Raw genomic sequence first — 19142 nt, 5'->3', positions numbered from 1 at the left:
GAAGAAAGGACACAAACATCTTGGATGACATGGGGCTGAGTAAATTATCAGGAAATTTTAATTTGAAAGTGAACTTATCCTTTAAGCAAAGACAATACAGACATAGGAGAACCCTGACACCCTAAATCTAAAAGCAAAACAGAATAAGAATATTAGGGCCAGATTTACTACACAAAGTATTTACAAGAAGAAATTTACAGGCATTATTACAGGGAAATTTATTTGCAGCATTATTAATTCTATGTAAACAGAGATAAAATACATTGAATTATTTGAAAAGGAAAAATAATTAAAATCTAAATAGAATAAGAGGAAAAAAGACAACACAGAGAATTAATATTTTGTGTATCAATTTTATTGTTATGCTGCTAATTATGGTTCATGTCTTTTATGTGAATGCTGAATTACAAAATACATATTTACATGATTATGTGATTTATTTACTGCCAGTATTTATTCTGTTCTCCACTAACCCAGACACTGTTTCATTATTCCAACCTATGTTGCAGGCACTTGTCACACACTGGTTAATATTTTCTTTCAGCTTTCATGTTCTCTAATCAACTACAGAGTTTTATATATGTGATTGTTTCAACAAGCTTACTTCCCTAGCTAAACTAATTCCTTAATTGTAATTATAATAGAAATTAATATATATTTTTAAGTTATACAAGGTATATCTGTTAAATTAAAATTATAAAGGGAACAGAATGACATTAAACAGGTTTCTAATGAACAGAGATAAATGATTTTGAGATTAGAACAGGTACAGATATTGGCTCTATTGCACACCCCTAGAAGTTTGATTTTAATACTAAAGTGAAGGTTTTCTGTTTTTAGATTTTTAAGTGTTAACTGACAAATAAAATGAACTCAACAAATCATCAAAAATCACCAATTCATGTTATAGACCACAAAGATAAATGACTGTAGATAACTTACAGAAACTCAAAATTCTGATCAAAGGTTTATTAATTTCTTCTTTATATCTTCTGACTCATTACATTCAACCTATGTTGTGGTTGGCATTGATATTATCTTTCATGATATTTCAACATTCTTTCCACCCATTAGTGACGCCTCTGCCTTTTATCCACAATTAAGGCTACAACTCCACCAATAACTCCACCAACAATTCCACCAACAGGTCCACCAATTATAGCACCGGCTGCAATGCCCATTAAAAAGTGTTTCCAATACTTGGAAAAAAACTTCTTAAATCCACTTCTTTCATCACACTCTGGTGTATTTTGGTTCTCCTCTCGTTGTCTATCATTATTCTCACGCTGTATCTCTGCTCTGACTCTCTCCTCTGTCCTCCTTCTCACTCTCTCAATCTCTTCTCGTCTTTTGTTTTCCTCTTGTTGCTTTCTCACAGTACTCTCACGCTGGATCTCTGCTCTGACTCTCTCCTCTGTCCTCCTTCTCACTCTCTCAATCTCTTCTCGTCTTTTGTTTTCCTCTTGTTGCTTTCTCACAGTACTCTCACGCTGGATCTCTGCTCTGACTCTCTCCTCTGTCCTCCTTCTCACTCTCTCAATCTCTTCTCGTCTTTTGTTTTCCTCTTGTTGCTTTCTCACAGTACTCTCACGCTGGATCTCTGCTCTGACTCTCTCCTCTGTCCTCCTTCTCACTCTCTCAATCTCTTCTCGTCTTTTTCTCTCCTCTTGTTGCTTTCTCACAGTACTCTCATGCTGTATCTCTGCTCTGACTCTCTCCTCTATCTGCCTTCTCTCTCTCTCAGTCCTTTCTTGTCTTAGTTGTTTTCTCTCCTCCTTCTTTCTCTGTCTTTCAACTTTAAGTCTTTCCATTTCAGACATCACTTCAGCTTCTATCTCTGCTATGACTCTCCTCTCTGTCTCCTTTCTCACTCTCTCAAGCTCCTCTTGTCTTTGTTTCTCCTCTTGTTGTTTTCTCTCCTCTTCCTCCCTCAGTCTTTCCTCTTTAAGTCTTTCCATTGTATACATCATTTGAGCTTCACACTCTGATCTGACTCTCTCCTCTGTCTGCCTCTTCACTGTCTCAATCTCCTCTTGTATCTTTTTCTTCTCATCTTTTTGTCTCAGATTAATCTCATACTGTATTGTTTGTCTGACTCTCTCCTCTGTCTGCCTCCTCACTCTCTCAGTCTCCTCTTGTCTTTGAATCTCCTCTTGTTGTTTTCTTACATTGTTCTCACACTGTATCTCTGCTCTGATTTTTTGCTCTGTCTGCTTTCTCAGCCTCTCAATTTCCTCTTGTCTTTGTTTCTCCTCTTGATCTTGTCTTAAATTTTTTTCACGTTGTATCTCTGCTCTGATTCTCTGTTTTGTCTCCTTTCTTACACTCTCAAACTCTTCTTCTCGTCTAATTCTGTAAGCATCTTCATACATCTCATTACTGTAGTATCCACCTCCATTCTGCTTTATCATTGTGTCAATCTTCTGCAGTAGATCATTCACCTGCTCTCTGTTATTCTCATCTTTATTGTTGAAGACGTGATATCTGCCTCCACACTGCTGAACTAGATCTCTTAAAGCTTCATTTTCTTCAATGATTCCTTCTATGGACCTTCCTTCTAGCTGATCTCCATGAGTGAAGAGAATCATGGAGTATTTCAACACTTCTTCACCAAACAACATCTCAATCATCTGAGGAATCTCTTCCTCCTGCTGAGTGAATCTATTCACAGGAAACACAATGAGAAAAGCATGAGGTCCAGGACTGGATAAATAAACACTTCTCACTATCTCAATCATTAACTGCTCAGAGCTCATGTGTGTGTCAAAGAATCCAGGAGTATCAACAACAGACACTTTCCTGCCAGAAACAGTGGTATGTTTCAATGAAGATTCACGGGTCACTGATTTTGAGCCAACTATAGATTTAAACATATTCTGTCCCAGAATTGTGTTTGCAGCTGCACTCTTCCCAACACCACTTTTACCCAGCAGCACGATTCTTCTGGATAAATGACTGTTGACAGGACTGTTGACAGGGACGTTGGGGATGTTGACTGGAATTCTTTGTCTTTTTGTCACTGTATAGAGGAGAGGAGAGGAGAGGAGAGGGGAATGGGAAGGGAAAGGGAGGGGAAGGGGAAGGGGAAGGGGAGGGGAAGGGGAAGGGAGGGAGGGAGGGGGAGGGGAAGGGGAAGGGGAAGGGGAAGGGGAAGGGGAAGGGGAAGGGAGGGAGGGGAAGGGGAAGGGAAGGGAAGGGAAGGAGGGGAAGGGAGGGAGGAAGGGAGGGGAAGGGAGGGGAAGGGAGGGGAAGGGAGGGAGGAAGGGAGGGGAGGAGGGAGGGAGGGAGGGGAAGGGAGGGGAAGGGAGGGGAAGTTGGGGGGGAAGGAAAGTAGATCACACTTATATCTCAACTTATACCATATAATTTGTACATGGATATTGTGCAAACAACAACAACAACAACAACAAAACTTTATGTGAAAAAGAAAGTACACCCTCTTTTAATTATATATATATTTTATGTAGGAGAACATAAAAAATCATCTTGTCCTTGGGTCTTAACAAGTAAATACAATCTCAGATGAACAACAACACATGCATATTACAAAATATCAATATTTATTTAGCAGAAACTATAGCCCACAATAGAGAAGCCATATGTGAAAGAATTGGAGATCTTCTCCCTGAGAGCAGCACTTTTCCTGGGACATCAGGTGTGGGAGTTCACTTTTAGTCCATCTCTTATCCTGAAATGTCCGTCTTGCAGAGATGGACTAAAAATGATCTTCCAAAACTTACTGCCAGATTCTGGAAGATAAATTCTTCAAACAGTGGTACAAGAGAATGTGGTGCTGGTCCTTCAGGAGTCACTCTCAAGCTGTCTGTCTATAAGGCCTATAAAAACCCAGTCTTCATTTATTTTACAACACTTCAGCTTGTGATTCTTATTTAGAGCGTGTCATTTTTTAGGATGGATATGTGAAGTACTGGTGCCTCAAGTGGAGAGGTTTTATATTACATTGCTCGCAAACAACCCCCTCGAGGGCTGCCTGGGCATGCTCCGCTCCCAAACAAACAACACAGAGCTTGTGTGTATCCCCAACCGTGAAGTAATGAGGGTAGGGAGAAGCACACGGTCTGATGCTGTTTGCTCACCATTATAGTGTCTTTTATATGTATGTGGTGCTCTCATCTGTGAGGCGGGTGCGGTATTTGGATTTGCCTGCACCGCGCCACGCTGAAACGTGTGTCGCAGGCTATGAGGCTATGACGCAAATCTTCGTTGACAGAAATGTTGAAATTTATTTATTATGTATTTATTATACACATTTTTACAGCATTGGAAAACGTTAAGAATGTTTGTGTCATGATTGTCCTCCTACAGAAACCATATGAAAACAAAAAATATATCCCCCACCCCCCCTTCTTTTTCCATTTTCATACATTTTTGAAAAAGCTCCAGGGAGCCACTAGCAGGGCATTAAAGAGCCGCATGCAGCTCTAGAGCCTCGGGTTGCCGACTTCTGGGTAAGGGGCACGGCATTTCCAGATGCTTCAGCGAATCACGATACACTGGGCCAGCTACCAACTTGCTAACCAATCTGAGCACATTGTGTATTTCGGAGGGAGTGGCTTCATAAAAGCAGGAAGTCAAACAAGCCGTCACATTTCTCGACGAGAAAGACTTCCGCAAATGATAGACCTGTGTATCCTTGTTCGTGACTCCTCGGGAAGCTTCCTCACTCCTCGATCCTCGCCTTCTCGCAGTGCAATTAGAGAACTGAGATGTCCTCCAAGATGGCTGAGCTCGATCGGTTTCCAAGTCATAGAATGGAGGACGGAGGAACAAGGAAACGAGGACGGATTTTGAGAAGCACCTCATCTCTCTCGTCTTGCAGCCAGCACTGTAGCAGCAGTGTTTTTGTCTCTACAGTCCTCTTTTTCTTTTATAAATTCAATAAACTTTATTTTTGTTTTGCAGATTTCTCTTTGAATACTTTATGTTGCAACCAGGGTTGATACAGCAATATTTCACTTAAAGGGCAATAGGAGCACAGAGTTAGCTCTTCCATGTGATGAGAGTGAGGATGAGTTAGTCTTCGTTGACTAAAACGATGTGTGTGTGTGTGTGTGTGTGTGTGTGTGCGTGTGTGTGCGCATGTGCATATGTGTTTGTATATGTGTGTGGCAGATTTTAATGGAAATTAAGATGTGTGTGTTCATGGGGAGTGTGTATTCACTACTCACTTGGATGGGTTAAATGCAGAGCACAAATTCAGAGTACGGGTTACCATACTTGGCCATCACGTCACTTCACTAATTATTCAATAGCTTGTACATTTAGCAGCAATATCTTGAAATAATCTTTTTTTTTTTTTTTTTTTTTTTTTTTTTACATATGGCTTCTCAATTTTAGCTTTATTTGTGTTAAATAAATAACTGACATGGTGTATTATGGCATGAGTTGTTGTTCAAGGCCTGTCAAGAGGATGCACTTTCTTTTCACACGTCTCTAATACTGTAGAAACTTTAATAACATATACTGATATTCTACAAATTAAATAATAATTATGTTGCCTAGTAATGGAGACAATATCACTGCTGCTTAAAATCATTGTAGGGATCTACCTGCCTGCAGAGTTCAGTCCATCCCTGATAAAACACACTGGTCTATAATTATCAAGTTTTCAGGAATATCTTAATTGGCTGGTTCAACTGTGTTTGATCAGGGTTGAAGCTGAAAGCTGCAGAAAGGTTGATCTCCAGGAACAGAATATGACACCCCTGCCATAGTTTTGGGTTGTTACATTTTTACAAGTTTAAACAATTTTTTTTACTGATGTCAAAAATGAAAGCTTTTCCTATACTGATAATCTTCTCAATACATTCTCACTCCGAACTCATCACATGTTGACGCTTTGTCAGGATCCCTGGGCATCACTTTTTAATGTTCAGGCTACCCCTTTAGCATAATTTTTTGATGTGCACAGTACTTTGTTTTCAGTATTTGCCTTATGCATCAGAATACTTGGAATTATTTGCGTATATGTAAAAGTATACATTTTATATTTATATATATAAAAAAGTATAAAACATTTGAAAGTGTATAAATATTCATACTTTGAATACTCCTGCCTGAATCTTTCTAGTATGCCTAGTTACACCTATCACGTCTGTGCATGATGCCAAAGGATTCTCACTTAAACCAATGGCATAATGCTAAAGGTGTACCCTCAACCTAAAAAGTGATGAGGGATCCTGACCAGGAATCAATATCTGATGAGCTGTGAATGAGAATGTGTTGAGTCTTTCCTGGAAAAGCTTCAGATTTCGTGACAGGAAAGAATAAACATAATTAATGAGGAAGGAAGCCTAAAGCCAGGTGCACAATGTATGATTCTGACCATAATTTGGCTATCTGAGGCAAATTTTGCAAATCCTAAAAGATTCCTCTGATTCTAGGTTAAAATCTGTAGTCTCTGATTGTTAGGTTGACATATTCACCAACAGCTGATTAATGATCATTTGTGATCAAATTTTTACCTTAGATAAAAAATGTTGGCAGTGTCAGAAGATTTGGTGTGCAGTACTGCAATTTAACAACGTCTATAATGTCTGTCAAATTGTCTTCAAAACAAACCAATTAATACCACAGATTTCTGTGTTAGCCACCATTTAAGTCCCACAAGTAATGCAGCTCACAGTCACCGAATGTTTCTTGCAAGCATCTGTTTCTAATGTGTCTTTACTGTCGTACAGTCTGACATTAATGACAGCTGAGATCCCACAGTGTGACATGAGGATCATGTTTGTACAGTCTGACAAGCAATAATTGTAAAGGACTATTACATATCATACATACAATGTGCGCCTGGCTTACTTCCATCATGGTAAATGTGAATAAACATAAATACACTTACAATTTTCCAAGTTCCTGTGGAAAATTTTAGATGCCAGAGAATTCACTTGTTCATCATGTCTTCTTATATCCTTGTTGTTGAACACATGGTATCTGCCCTGATATTTCTGAACAAGGTTCTCTAAGTATGCAGTTTCTTTGATGAATTTATTTATGGTCTTCTTTTTTTCTTCAAGTTCATCTCCTCTTGTAAAGAGAATCCAGGTGTTTTGTATACGCTTTGCTCCCAAAAGTTCCTCAATCTTCTCCAGAGCTTCTTGATCTTCTTCAGTGAATCTGTCTGCCCGGAGAACCAGCAGAAACGCACACAGGCCCGATTCACAATTCCGAAGAATTTTTTCATATTTCCTAAGATCTTCCTTTCTCCACTCTGTATCAGAAAATCCTGGTGTGTCATAAACTTTGATCGGTAATCCACAAATATTACCGATTTCAACAGCTACATTGTGTTCGACAGAAGTGGAGCTGTTCTCTGAGATGAAAGCTTCTCGACCCAGTATTGTGTTTCCTGATGAACTCCTCCCAACTCCTGTTCTTCCCAGCAAGACCAGATTTAAACACAGATTTTGCATTAGCTCTGTGTCCATTTTTATTCTGTATAGTCTGGAAATAAATAATATTAACATGGTTAAATAATTAAAGGATATAATTATGGGACATAACCTAAGTTGTCTAGGTTTTTCTATTGTGAAAAATATGAAATTTCATAAAAAAAAAAGCCTTCAAAAAAAAAAAAAAAAAAAAAAGCAAGGAAGAAAGAAAGAAAGAAATGGTCTAAATTCTTCACATTTGATTAATTCGTCAATTATTCTGGTTTTAATTATTTAACCCTTGTATGGTGTTCCTGTCTGCGGGACCTGTTTTCATTTTTTATCAAAAAAAAAATTGTCATTTTGTTTAACTCAGACTCATTGGCCTTGGTTCATTTTCTGTAAAGAACATATATCAGAACACATTATCAGTGACCACACACTGTACACCATGATGTAGAGGAATGATGAGGTCACATTCTGAAACCTCTTCCTCTCTACATGATCAAAAGCTTCCCTCCCGGTAACACTTTAGATTACAGCCCAGAAAGTACTGCATAATTACAACAAATTTACAGCGTAACTTTTAGTAATTATATTGTTATTATGTGCAAGTGTAGGGGAACAATATGTAAAATTTTGTGAATAAAGGGGTAACAACCAGGAAAATAAAAATGATTTATACTTTAAGCATTTTAGAACTATTTACCGGAATCTTGAGATGACAACACGTGACGTTACATTCTGAGCTGTTCACTTGGACTGGGAATTATGTGTTTCCATGGCACCACTATCAATGCCTATGAATCTACATCAGTCAGGTGGTACAGCGGCCACGTGGTACATGTGGGAGCTTTCAGAAAACTCCCAGTTACAAGCTGTAATTACAAGCGCTACGAGGACGTGGATGCTTTTTACAAGGTAGAATCAGGCTCCATGAACGCACCTTTATACTATTATGATAGACAACAATCTGTGAGCAATTTAGTGAGAAAGTGCACTGATTAAGTTGTTTCAAGGCAAGTAGAAATAACCATTGCAATCTTTTTTTAATACAGGGGGAAATATAATTTTGTTTCATGTAGTTTCAGGGTAAGTATGACATTCTGGGCTGTAAATTAAAGTGGTGCTTGTTACACTCTTATTTCATGTAGTTACAGGGTAAAAAAAAAAAGTGTGGCGTTTTCCCCTCCCACTCGTTATCCTTTTCTTCAATTTTGTTCTCTGTCACACCTGTTGCCACCCTTTTTAGCTTTCCCCTATTTTAGATCCTCTTGTGCTCAGTCTTTTGTCATACCGTTGTTGTATGTTTGAGCTAATGCTTCACTCGTGACCGTCCCTTTGTCAACGTCCCAGTTTGCCAAAGTCCCAGTTTGCCTAGTCTTTCTTGTGTTCTGTCTATTAGGCTCCAAGTGCTATTTTGTTTAGTTTCTTTTGTTTTTGAACAGCTCTTTCTCATCATGCCAGACTTTTTTGTCCTACTCCCTGCCCTGACTATCTTTTTGTCTGTTGAGACTTGGATGCATCGCTCCAGCCCCTCTCTGCATTCTCAACGCTCTCATCTGGGAACTTAGTGGGACTTCAACGCTGCGTCATGGACAACGCTCTAGTCTGAGTGGCTCCCACACTGCATCACAAGTGACGCTAGGACTTTGTTTTGGACTATCTCTCTTTTGTGTTCCTGTTGTTTTTTCCCCTGTGCTCAGTGAGAGCTAAAATAAACTTTTTCTATTACCTGCAACTGAATCCGTATTTTTCCCTAACACAATGTTGAATGGTAAATGCCCACTAGAGGGAGTTGTTGTATTATGTGGGAACTGCTATGCATGTAAGGAAAGAAAGAATCCTTATTAAAAATAAATAAGATTTAGGGAACATTCTGTATTTTAGTTATTTTAGTTATTTTTAGATAATTTTAAAATGTTCTGTACAAGATATTTTTTAGGTTATTTTAAAAATAACCACCCTGCAACATTTTTGAAACTTTATTTTTTGGTTACAAAATAATAACATATAATCAAGGTAAGATTGGGCTAGTATGAGAATAAAGCCACTTTACTTTCAACACTTTGCTTCGCTAACAGAGGCCACACATGATTCATTTACTTTTTGGTCGTCTGATTGCATATAGAGCACACATTGATCTCACACTGGTGTTGATAAGTTGTTTTTTTATTTCATACTCAACAAAATGACTTTTGCTTTCATGTTTATAGTTCTGTGTTGGTGTGTCCATGTCATACTGAAAATGCACAGCAAAAAGTGCAGTGTTTTTTTGTTTGTTTGTTTGTTTGTTTTTTCCCTCCATGTTATGACTGATATTGTTTTTGGGTAATAAATATGTTATGGACATTTATGAATCACTAGATTCACTCCTCTGTCTTGTGTGTTATAACAGCACTTTCACTAGAAATATCAATCAATAAATCTTTATCACATGCAATCCCAAAGAAGGTGAAGCTCCAACAGATACATGCTTGATCATCCTGAGCGAGGACTATGGTTACAGAATGAACAATTGTTATAAAACGATATAAACAGCAGTCAGTTTGGACAGTGATAATATCATTTCCTCAAAGTTGTGTGAAGGATCATGTAACAGGAACTTGAACAAATGGTGTTATTCAACGGTTCACATGAGGTTGTTCACATGACTTAAGAGAAAAAGAAAGTAAACAAATACCTGTATCAGTTACTTGACTTTCCTGTTTAAATATCCTTATAAAGGTTATCAGGCCTCTGAAAATGCTTTAGATTACAGGCTGGAAAGTACTGCCTAATTACAACAATTTTACAGCGTTACTTTTAAGTACGTGTAAGTATAGGGGAACAATATGTAAAGTCTTGGGAATAAAAGGGTAACAACCAGAAAAATAACAAATTATTTATACCATATACTATTATGTTAGACAACAATCTGTGAGCAATTTAGCGAGAAAGTGCACTGATTATGTTGTTTCAAGGCAAGTAGAAATAACTATTGCAATCTGTTTTAATACAGGGGGAAACATAATTTTGTTTCATGTAGTTTCAGGGTATTATGACATTACAGGCTGTAAATTAAAGGGTAACACTTTATTTTAAGGTGTCTTTGTTACAGTGTAATTATATATATAAGATTACGGTTTGGTTTGGTTTGGTTTAGGGTTAGTTGCATGTAACTATGCATAATTTACTGTTATTACTATAGTAACTATTATTACTTATTATTATTCATTTTTTTTTTTTTTTAAATCAGATTTTCATTTCAAATTCTAAAGTCCTGACAGAAAGTAACACGTTTTGTCCCTTTTTTGGTTGTTGTTGTTTCTCGCTTGGCTTCCTCCTCCTTGTGTTTCGCAACTGATGAATCTTAAAGTTCATCCCCTCAACCAGAGCGAGAGAGCAAGGGCACGCCTATCAACACGAGTTCGGGTTTATGGTGTGTTTTTGGTTGTAAAGGAAAGATAACCTTATTTCCCAAAGAACCCAGCGTTAAGAGGAGCAGAGAGTTTTGTTCTCACGCATTACATTGACGCGCTCTCGACATTTGTAATTAAAATAACCAAAGAAACTGATCGTTACAATCACTTTTTTATTTGTTAAAATGAATGGAGAATATCTTGTGTTTTTTCGTGGCTGCTTGAGCCATCAGGATCGGCGCTTATAGATACCCCCCCTGTTATCCTGTTACGATTCCTTGTTGCAAATGTTTATATTGCGATCACACGTTACATATATTGTAAAAAAAAAAAAAAAAAAAATGTTGTATTGCCAAAAAAGAAGTTTAAGTTATGTTAATTATTAAAAAAAATGTGATAATATGTTTTAATATGTTATTTGTTTTAATAATTTCCTTTATTTGTTGGTCAGTTATATGACTTGACTATACTAATTTAATAAAGATTAAGGCACTTTATGTCACAAAGGCAGTTCATGATCATAATTTCCCCAAAATAAATATGCATGCTAAAGGTACAGTGCAAATTATAAGACACAAAAATGAAAAAAGATTAAAAAAAAATCAAATTCAATAATAATTCTAAATAACATGATAGATATGTATTTAAAAATCCATATTTTAATCCGTATTTAATATTTTAATTTATATATTAGATATTAATCTTACCTGTCAAAAAACGTACTTCACGATACAGGTTTTGATGTTAGAAACTTGTTTTGCTGTCTACAGACACAGGTTATTTGAAATGTGTGCTTTCATTTCAGCCTTTATATTCTTTCAGTTTAAGAATTTTGAAAGGCGGAGCAAAGCCATTTCAGATTGGTGTTAATGTTGTCTTCATATGCTCTTCCTCATGTTGTTCCAAATCTGTATGAGTTTCTTCACTTTCGTCAGTGTTTCTGTCCATACAATTAAAATCATGATGCATATTCATCAAGCTGTTTGTTCTCTCCGATAGTTATTCACTTCGGACAAGTAAGCTTTGGCAGGTACTTTTATAACCAGACCAAAAAGTATTACCAGCATTACAACAAAATTATTACAATTAATTAATGTTATGATTTAAAAAGCTTTTTGGTTTATCTAATTTTTCAATTGTAGTAAATGTCTGCAACATTTTAATGGTAAAGATAGTTTACAAGGTTATTAAAAATAAATAAGATTTAGGGAACATTCTGTATTTTAGTTATTTTAGTTACCGTAGTTATTTTTAGATAATTTTAAAATGTTCTGTACAAGTTATTTTTTAGGTTATTTTAAAAATAACCACCCTGCAACATTTTATGGATGCAAAATAATAACCTAAAAATAACCATTAGGGAATGTTATGTATGTCACGGTTTGAGTTGTGTTTTGTTCTGGGGTGCGCTTCCCGATAGCATCGTTAGGCAACTATGGTCGTAAGTTCCATTGAATTCTATGGGTAACGACAGAACTTGGAACCATAGTTTGCTTTGGGAAACGTACCCCTGTTTAGTTGTATATGTCTAAAGTTTGTTTTTCTTTGGCCACATGTTCCCCTTTGTTCTTAGTTTCCCGCCACTTGTTTGTATCCATTTCTGTATCCAGGTTTCTGTTTTGATTAGTGTTTGAGTTCAGCTGTGTTTAGTTAATTCGTCCTGTATTCCTCCATTCCCTTTCGAAAGGGAACTCGCTCTGCGTTTACTAACGCTATGGGGAACGTACACATGACTCGGTGTCTGAAAGCCAAATATCAACAAACTCCAATCCTAATGGCCAGCGACAGCCTATGACATAATGGGGCGCGACCCGGAAGTATATAAGAGCGCCTTTTTGTCTTTTGGGACTGTTGTGTCTAAGCCACTGTTTCAGTACGAACGGTAAGAAAGCAAGTTTCTTGGCAATATGTCTGAGAATGTAAGCAAGGAAAAACGCTTTAGGAAGTGTGCTGACCCGTGTCCAAGGTTTCTGACACCCAAGGACACACACAACCTTTGGGTTTTTTGTCTGGGCGAAGAGCACGCACAGTACTCGAGGGTGCTGTCTGTGTTAATTGTGAGCGTCTTTCTATGAAGACACTCCGTTCCCGTCTGGCCCTCTTCTAGAGGGGAGAGGCGTCTGTGCCTAGTGGTTATAGTCCTGCTCGTGCTGAGGCAAAGCAGCGGCTGAGATCATGGGGCCCGCAGGTGTAGCTCGCCACGGAGTTTGAGAGGGGTGTAAACCTTTCTCAGCCTCCAGCAGCGGCTGACAATGACGCGCTCCTGGATGATGATGATGTCTTGTCTTTGACATGCAGCTGCCATAGGGACGCGTGAGGAAAGAAACCGCATGTGGAAGGCTCGTCGAGCGGTTCCTTTCCGGCCATAACCCGGTCAAACTCCAGTAAGCCTTCCATTCCTTCCTGATCTCTCCTTGTTGAGATCGAGAAGGCATGGAAGAACCAGTACTCAGCCAGGATTCATCCACATCAGTGGGGGATGTGGAGGGATTCTCTGATGTGGAGGGATTAGGCCAGCATGGGTATGTGACGATGCAGTGCACCATCACTAAAAGCTCTGGTCCTGCCATCTAAACCGTTGAAAACTACATCACGTTTAAACAGCAGGGCATACGCTGCAGCAGGTCAGGCTGGTGCAGCCCTGCACACAATGGCTGTGTTGCAGGCCTATCAGGCTGATCTGCTCAAAGACCTGGATCAGGGGCAGGGTTTGTCCCCTGAAGCGGTAGAAGAGCTGCGCCGCACCACGGATCTCACTCTCCGGGCCACCAAGCAGACAGCGTCATCAATGGAGGTAATGGTGGCCACGGAGAGACATCTGTGGTTGAACCTGGTGGACATCAGGGAGAAAGAGAAAACCTTTAAGTACACCTGCCCTCACCCTTCTTCCTCTGCCTCCTGGCATATGGTTTTAACTAATACTGTTAACATGCTCGGCACGTTTGACGGTCGGGCCCATGATGAGATTTTTTCTGAAGGCCTGCCATGTGGCTTGATAGTGAAAAAGGATGCTTTTAGGTTGTTAAAACCATGGATTCCATCCTTCCTAAAGAAGCAAGGTCTTCGAGCCACAGGGAAGTAAGCAAGGTCTATATTCATGTATTCAATGTTGACCTTGTTTTTTCCTGTATAGTTTTCCTGAGCATGTAGCAGTAAAAGAAAAGGGGTTTAATGGGTTAAAATTGAAGTATTAGGTTGGCTAGAACGATTCAGCAGGCCACAAAATGGCCGCCACTTAGCTTACTTTGTTGTTTAGAGTAGCTTCTCAACTAGCATGTTTTATAAAGTATGAGTTAGCACTCATTACTTCAGTGCGTTTTGTCTAGGTTGGCCTTAACCGGCCGCCTGACATTACTTTGCTTGTGAGCTTTGTTTTCTTTCTCTTACCATGAGATTTGGAGATGGAGCCCAGGCTTATTTACGGCTAGGCTAGATCTAGGTGTGTTTGTTAAAAACTACATTATGTATTGACTATCTCTTGTCAGGTTGTATAGTTCCTAGTTCTGGCCTCCTCCTGAGGGAGTTGTTAGGCCGTATGCCCATTTCCCTTTATTTATGTAGGTGCATTTGGTTGAGTTTAACAGCTAAGGTTGTAGACTGTAATTAGCCTCTCTGATGCTGTTTTCTCAGGTGGTAGGCCCTTATCTTTGCATAGACAAGTTATGCAATGTAGCTAGGTCCCACTCTCTAGAACTTCACTAGAATGGACTAGAATGGTAGGCCTTGCGAGGCCTCCTTTTTAGCTTACATGTTGGCCCAGTTTTGTGCTTTATTTCACTAGGCTGATGCCACGTGTAGTAAGATGGTAGGCCTTATATGCCTCCTTTTTGACTTACATGTTGGCACAGTTCTGTTTACAATTTCACTAGCTGACGCTTTGTGTGGTTGAAGTGGTAGGCCTTGGTAGGCCTCCTTTTTGACTTACATATTGGCACAGTTTTATGTGAGTTGTATTTTCCATACCACCACCGACCAGAATGAGAAGAGTAGGCTCTAGGTTAGGCCTCTCGTAGTTTACTGTAGATCAGTATCTACACTCTGTTTTTGGAGTTTTAGTATGTGTACTAACACATGGCTTGTTGGTCGGTATAGGTCCTGTGCTTGAAGCACGCTCCATCTATTCAAAGAGTAGGCCTTAACAGGCCTCTTGTAGAGTATGGTATGAAGTTTGCACTCCCTTTGTGTTAAGAAAATGTTGTTTTTTCAGGAGGACTTCATGTTTTGTCAGTCACTTGAGACCAGAACTACAGCAAAGCACATATTCCAGGTACTGGATGCGTTTATACAAGAGAACGGGATGGACTGGAAAAAGTGTGTGGGAGTGTGTTCAGACAGCGCGAGGGCTATGACAGGTCGCCGCAGTGCAGTGGCAGCTCGTATCCAAGTGGTGGCACCTGAAATACGCTGGACTCACTGCAGCATCCATCGTGAGGCGCTGGCAGTGAAGAAGATGCCCGGTGGCCTGAAGTCTGTGCTGGACGCTTCTGTGAAAACTGTGAACTTCATTAAGGCCAGACAGATGAATGCACGCTTATTTCATGCACGTCTCTATGCATGGGTTTTAGTCGCTTACTGCCCTTCTTGTAGTCTCACTTACCTGCTCTCTTCTCTGAAGAATGCATTATAGAGATTCTGTATTCAGACAGGGTTGGCCAAGACTAAGTTTGTCCTTTACCAAACCAGGTCGGCCTCCCTGGTGGCATTGGGGGTGACTTTGTTCTCCTCTAGTGACTGGCTGGGGCTTCTTTCAGTTCCCTGGCCACATTCCATTTAAGGGACCACTTTTCCTCAGGAAATTTGGTCCCAGAATCCTTGAGCAGCCTTGGTAGGCTTTCTGCGGAAGGCCTCTTTGCTCAGCTTGGGTTGTTGGCCCTAGGGAATGCTGTCACTGACAGCCTTGTGCGAACTGAGAGCGATTTGCTTCTGGCATTCCTTTGGAGCCACTTTTTATTTCTCAGCCATTTCCTGGCATGCATTCCTCTAAAGCATGGTGGCATGGGTATATCATTCCCCATAGCATTAGCAAATGCAGAGCAAGTTCCCTTTTGAAAGGGAACGTCTCAGGTTACGTATGTAACCATGGTTCCCTGAGAAACAGGGAATGAGACTCTGCGTTTCCATGCCATGCTTCAGGCCGCCTGCTGAACAGTCCCTCAAGACAATAAGATACTGACTTCTTCTCCAGGTGCTCCTTATATACTTCCGGGTCGCACCCCATTATGTCATAGGCTGTCGCCGGCCAATAGGATTGGAGTTTGTTGATATTTGGCTTTCAGACACTGAGTCACATGGACGTTCCACATAGTGTTAGCAAATGCAGAGTCTCGTTCCCTGTTTCTCAGGGAACCATGGTTACATATGTAACCTGAAACGTTCTCCCCCTGTTGGTTGCTATGGTTACTGATTGAGTTAGTTATGTTAAGGTGTGTCTAGTTTGAGTTCCTTTGTTTGTTCAATGTATTTAAGCCCTGTGTTTCAGTCTGCTCTTGGTCAGTTCTCTGTTGCATTTACCCAGATGTTCTGTTTGGTTTTCCCTATTCAAGAGTGTTCTGTTTCAAGGTGTTTTTGTTTAAATTATTGTAAATAAACCTCACTGCTTGCAATTAGATCCTACACCTCATCCTTTGCTGCAACCGATGGTTACAATGTATTGGTTATTTTTAGGTTATTAAAAAATAACCACCCTACAACGTCTTTGAAACGTTATATTCTGGTTGCAAAATAATAACCTATAATCATAAGGTAAGATTGGGCTAGTATTTACTTTCAACACTTTGCTTCGCTAACACAGGCCACTCATAATTAATTTACTTTTTGGTCGTCGGATTGCATATAGAGCACACACTGACCTAACACTGGTGATAAGTTGTTTTGTATTTCATACTCAACAAAATGACTTTTGCTTTCATGTTTATAGTTCTTTGTTGGTGTGTCCATGTCATACTGGAAATGCACAGCAAAAAGTGCAAAGTAGGGTCCGCGAGGGTCTGCCGGCATTACTTTCATTTTGTTCTTTGTTTATTTTGAATTAAAGTTTTGTTGAATGTTAAAAAAAAAAAAAAAAATTCTTGGTCCGGTTCCCCGACACGCTGCCGGCTGCCCTCAGTCGGAGGAGCCATCGCCGGCCGCCAGGAGGCGGTCGAGGATCGGGCCGTCCACCGAGTGTCCATGGCACCGCGAGGAAGAGCCTCTTGGCAGGCTGCGGACCGAGCGGCAGTGTGTCGGGGAACCGGACCAATATTTTTTTTTTTCTCTTTTTCCTCTCTCCCCTCTCTCGTCCTGTCGCTCCCCTTGCTTCCGTCTCCTTTCTCTCGTCTCGTCTGTTCTTACCCCCAGGTGCTGCGGCCGCCGAGACAGGCCCCGGGGGGGAGTAGAGCACAGTCTCAGGAGTACCCCCCGGCCTGCGAGGGGCGATGGGGGTATGTGACGAGCAGGGCGGGCGAGAGCCGTGAGGGAACGGCGCGAGGCCAGTGGCGCGAGTGATAATGAGCATCATCTGCGAGGCGCGCCGGCCTCGAGTCTCTCACGAAGGAGCTCAGGAGGCATAAAAGGAGGAGCGACGACCGTGAAGGACGAGAGAGGACCAGGCCTGGACTTTATTTTATGTTTTATTATGTTTGTGTGGCCGGCAGACGTCCGCGAGGGTCTGCCGGCATTACTTTCGTTTTGTTCTTTGTTTATTTTGAATTAAAGTTACGTTGAATGTTCGCCGGTTCCCGCCTCCTCCTTCCCATATTTACGAACTACGTTACAATATGTTATGGACATTTATGAATCACTAGATTCACTCTTCTGTCTTCTATGTTATAACACCATTTTCACTGGAAATAACAATCAATAAATCTTTATCACATGTAATCCCATAGGAGGTGAAGCTCCAACAGATATATGCTTGATCATCCTGAGCGAGGACTATGGTTACAGAATGAACAATTGTTATAAAACGATATAAACAGCAGTCAGTTTGGACAGTGATAATATCATTTCCTCAAAGTTGTGTGAAGGATCATGTAACAGGAACTTGAGCAAATGGTGTTATTCAACGGTTCACATGAGGTTGTTCACGTGACTTAAGAGAAAAAGAAAGTAAACAAATAACTGCTGTATCAGTTACTTGACTTTCCTGTTTAAATATCCTTATAAAGGTTAAATAGTTTATACATATTGGACCAAAAACCTCTTCATGTAAAACCAAGCAAGGGCTCTACTGCATATATGAAGGACTTTATCACTTATTTACAGAGTTTAAGTTCAATGTTCAGAGCCTTTAATGTCATATGTACTGTAGATAGCAGATGTTGTGCAATCCAGTTAGATAAGATGTACTTGGGGTGTGTTTAAGGAAGCACATTTCCCTGTACAGTGAAATTCTCACTTTGCTTTACACTCTAAAGCCATAATTGAAAAAGAATGAAGAAGATAAATAAGAAAGAACATATAATTACAAAGAACATATTACAAATACACAAATTTGCAGTATATAATAATATAGAATAGTGCAATGCGTAAAGTATGTGCAAATTGGTACAAAGTTACCATAGTAAAAGTAAAAATAATAAATTACCCTACGTAAATGTATAATATTAAGTTAATACATATAATAATGCAAACCAATACATTCTCACCTGCAAACGGTTATCCAATTTCTCTAGGAATTTAAATCTTGGTGGTATAGCCAGAAGCTGCGCAATGATGTGCATTATTGATTCTTACTGTGAGTGATGATGGCGGTCGCACCTACGTACCTGGAGCGGTCAAATGAGGCATCTACGTATACATATAAGATAAATACATATACTCATAATTATGGTAGAACCATCACTTCTACCACTAAATATCACTTTTTAAATAATCTTCTTGATCAGTTTCATCGCCTTAGCATACCAGACAAGCATAGCAAGACCACGATGTTACAACAGAAACCATTGCTTCTGTCTTTTCCAGCACATTAGACTCAGTTGCTCCTTTGTGCTTAAAAAAGATTATGGAAATTAATCCAATGCCGTGGTACAATGAGTAACATTAGGCTGTATGAATTTACTTAAGATGGATACTGACAACATTTTCTTTAAGAGCTGCTGTGCAGCCAAAATTATATACCAGTTATCACTGTAAAGCTGCTTTGACACAATCTGCATTGTAAAAAGCGCTATATAAATATAAAGGTGACTTGACTTGACGTATCTATGGTGGAGTCTGTATTGAAATACTGTACTTAAAAATTATGTCAGGGTCAGTGACCTTTTGTCCCATTTAACATTTGTGACCAGTCACGGAAAGTAGGGACACAAGTCGGTTCTGGGGCATTTTGAGTTATTCACAGATTCTGAAAGTGTAGTCTCCAAGCTTT

General features: G+C 39.6%; 1 protein-coding gene across 1 annotated transcript; it reads right to left on the bottom strand.

The window, feature by feature from the left end:
- Positions 1 to 339: 339 nt before the first annotated feature.
- Positions 340 to 11591, bottom strand: LOC125247782 (trichohyalin-like). Its single transcript, XM_048159265.1, has 3 exons — positions 11500 to 11591; positions 6863 to 7464; positions 340 to 3019 (listed from the first exon to the last, which is right to left on the bottom strand). The coding sequence occupies exons 2-3, from the start codon at positions 7446 to 7448 to the stop codon at positions 1071 to 1073; spliced, it is 2535 nt and encodes an 844-aa protein (XP_048015222.1). The 5' UTR covers positions 7449 to 7464; positions 11500 to 11591; the 3' UTR covers positions 340 to 1070.
- Between the last annotated feature and the right edge of the window lie 7551 nt (positions 11592 to 19142).

The sequence above is a fragment of the Megalobrama amblycephala genome, linkage group LG15 (genome assembly GCF_018812025.1).
Source record: "Megalobrama amblycephala isolate DHTTF-2021 linkage group LG15, ASM1881202v1, whole genome shotgun sequence".
Taxonomy (NCBI): Eukaryota; Metazoa; Chordata; class Actinopteri; order Cypriniformes; family Xenocyprididae; genus Megalobrama; species Megalobrama amblycephala.
Note: the sequence above shows the minus strand (reverse complement) of the source record. Positions and strands in the feature narration are given on the sequence as shown.

Coding starts and splice junctions, on each gene's coding strand:
- LOC125247782 (XM_048159265.1), bottom strand. CDS start 7,448: ATGGACACAGAGCTAATGCAAAATCTGTGTTTAAATCTGGTCTTGCTG. Junction 3,020..6,862: donor CCACAGGAACTTGGAAAATT/GTAAGTGTATTT, acceptor TCCTCTATACAG/TGACAAAAAGACAAAGAATT.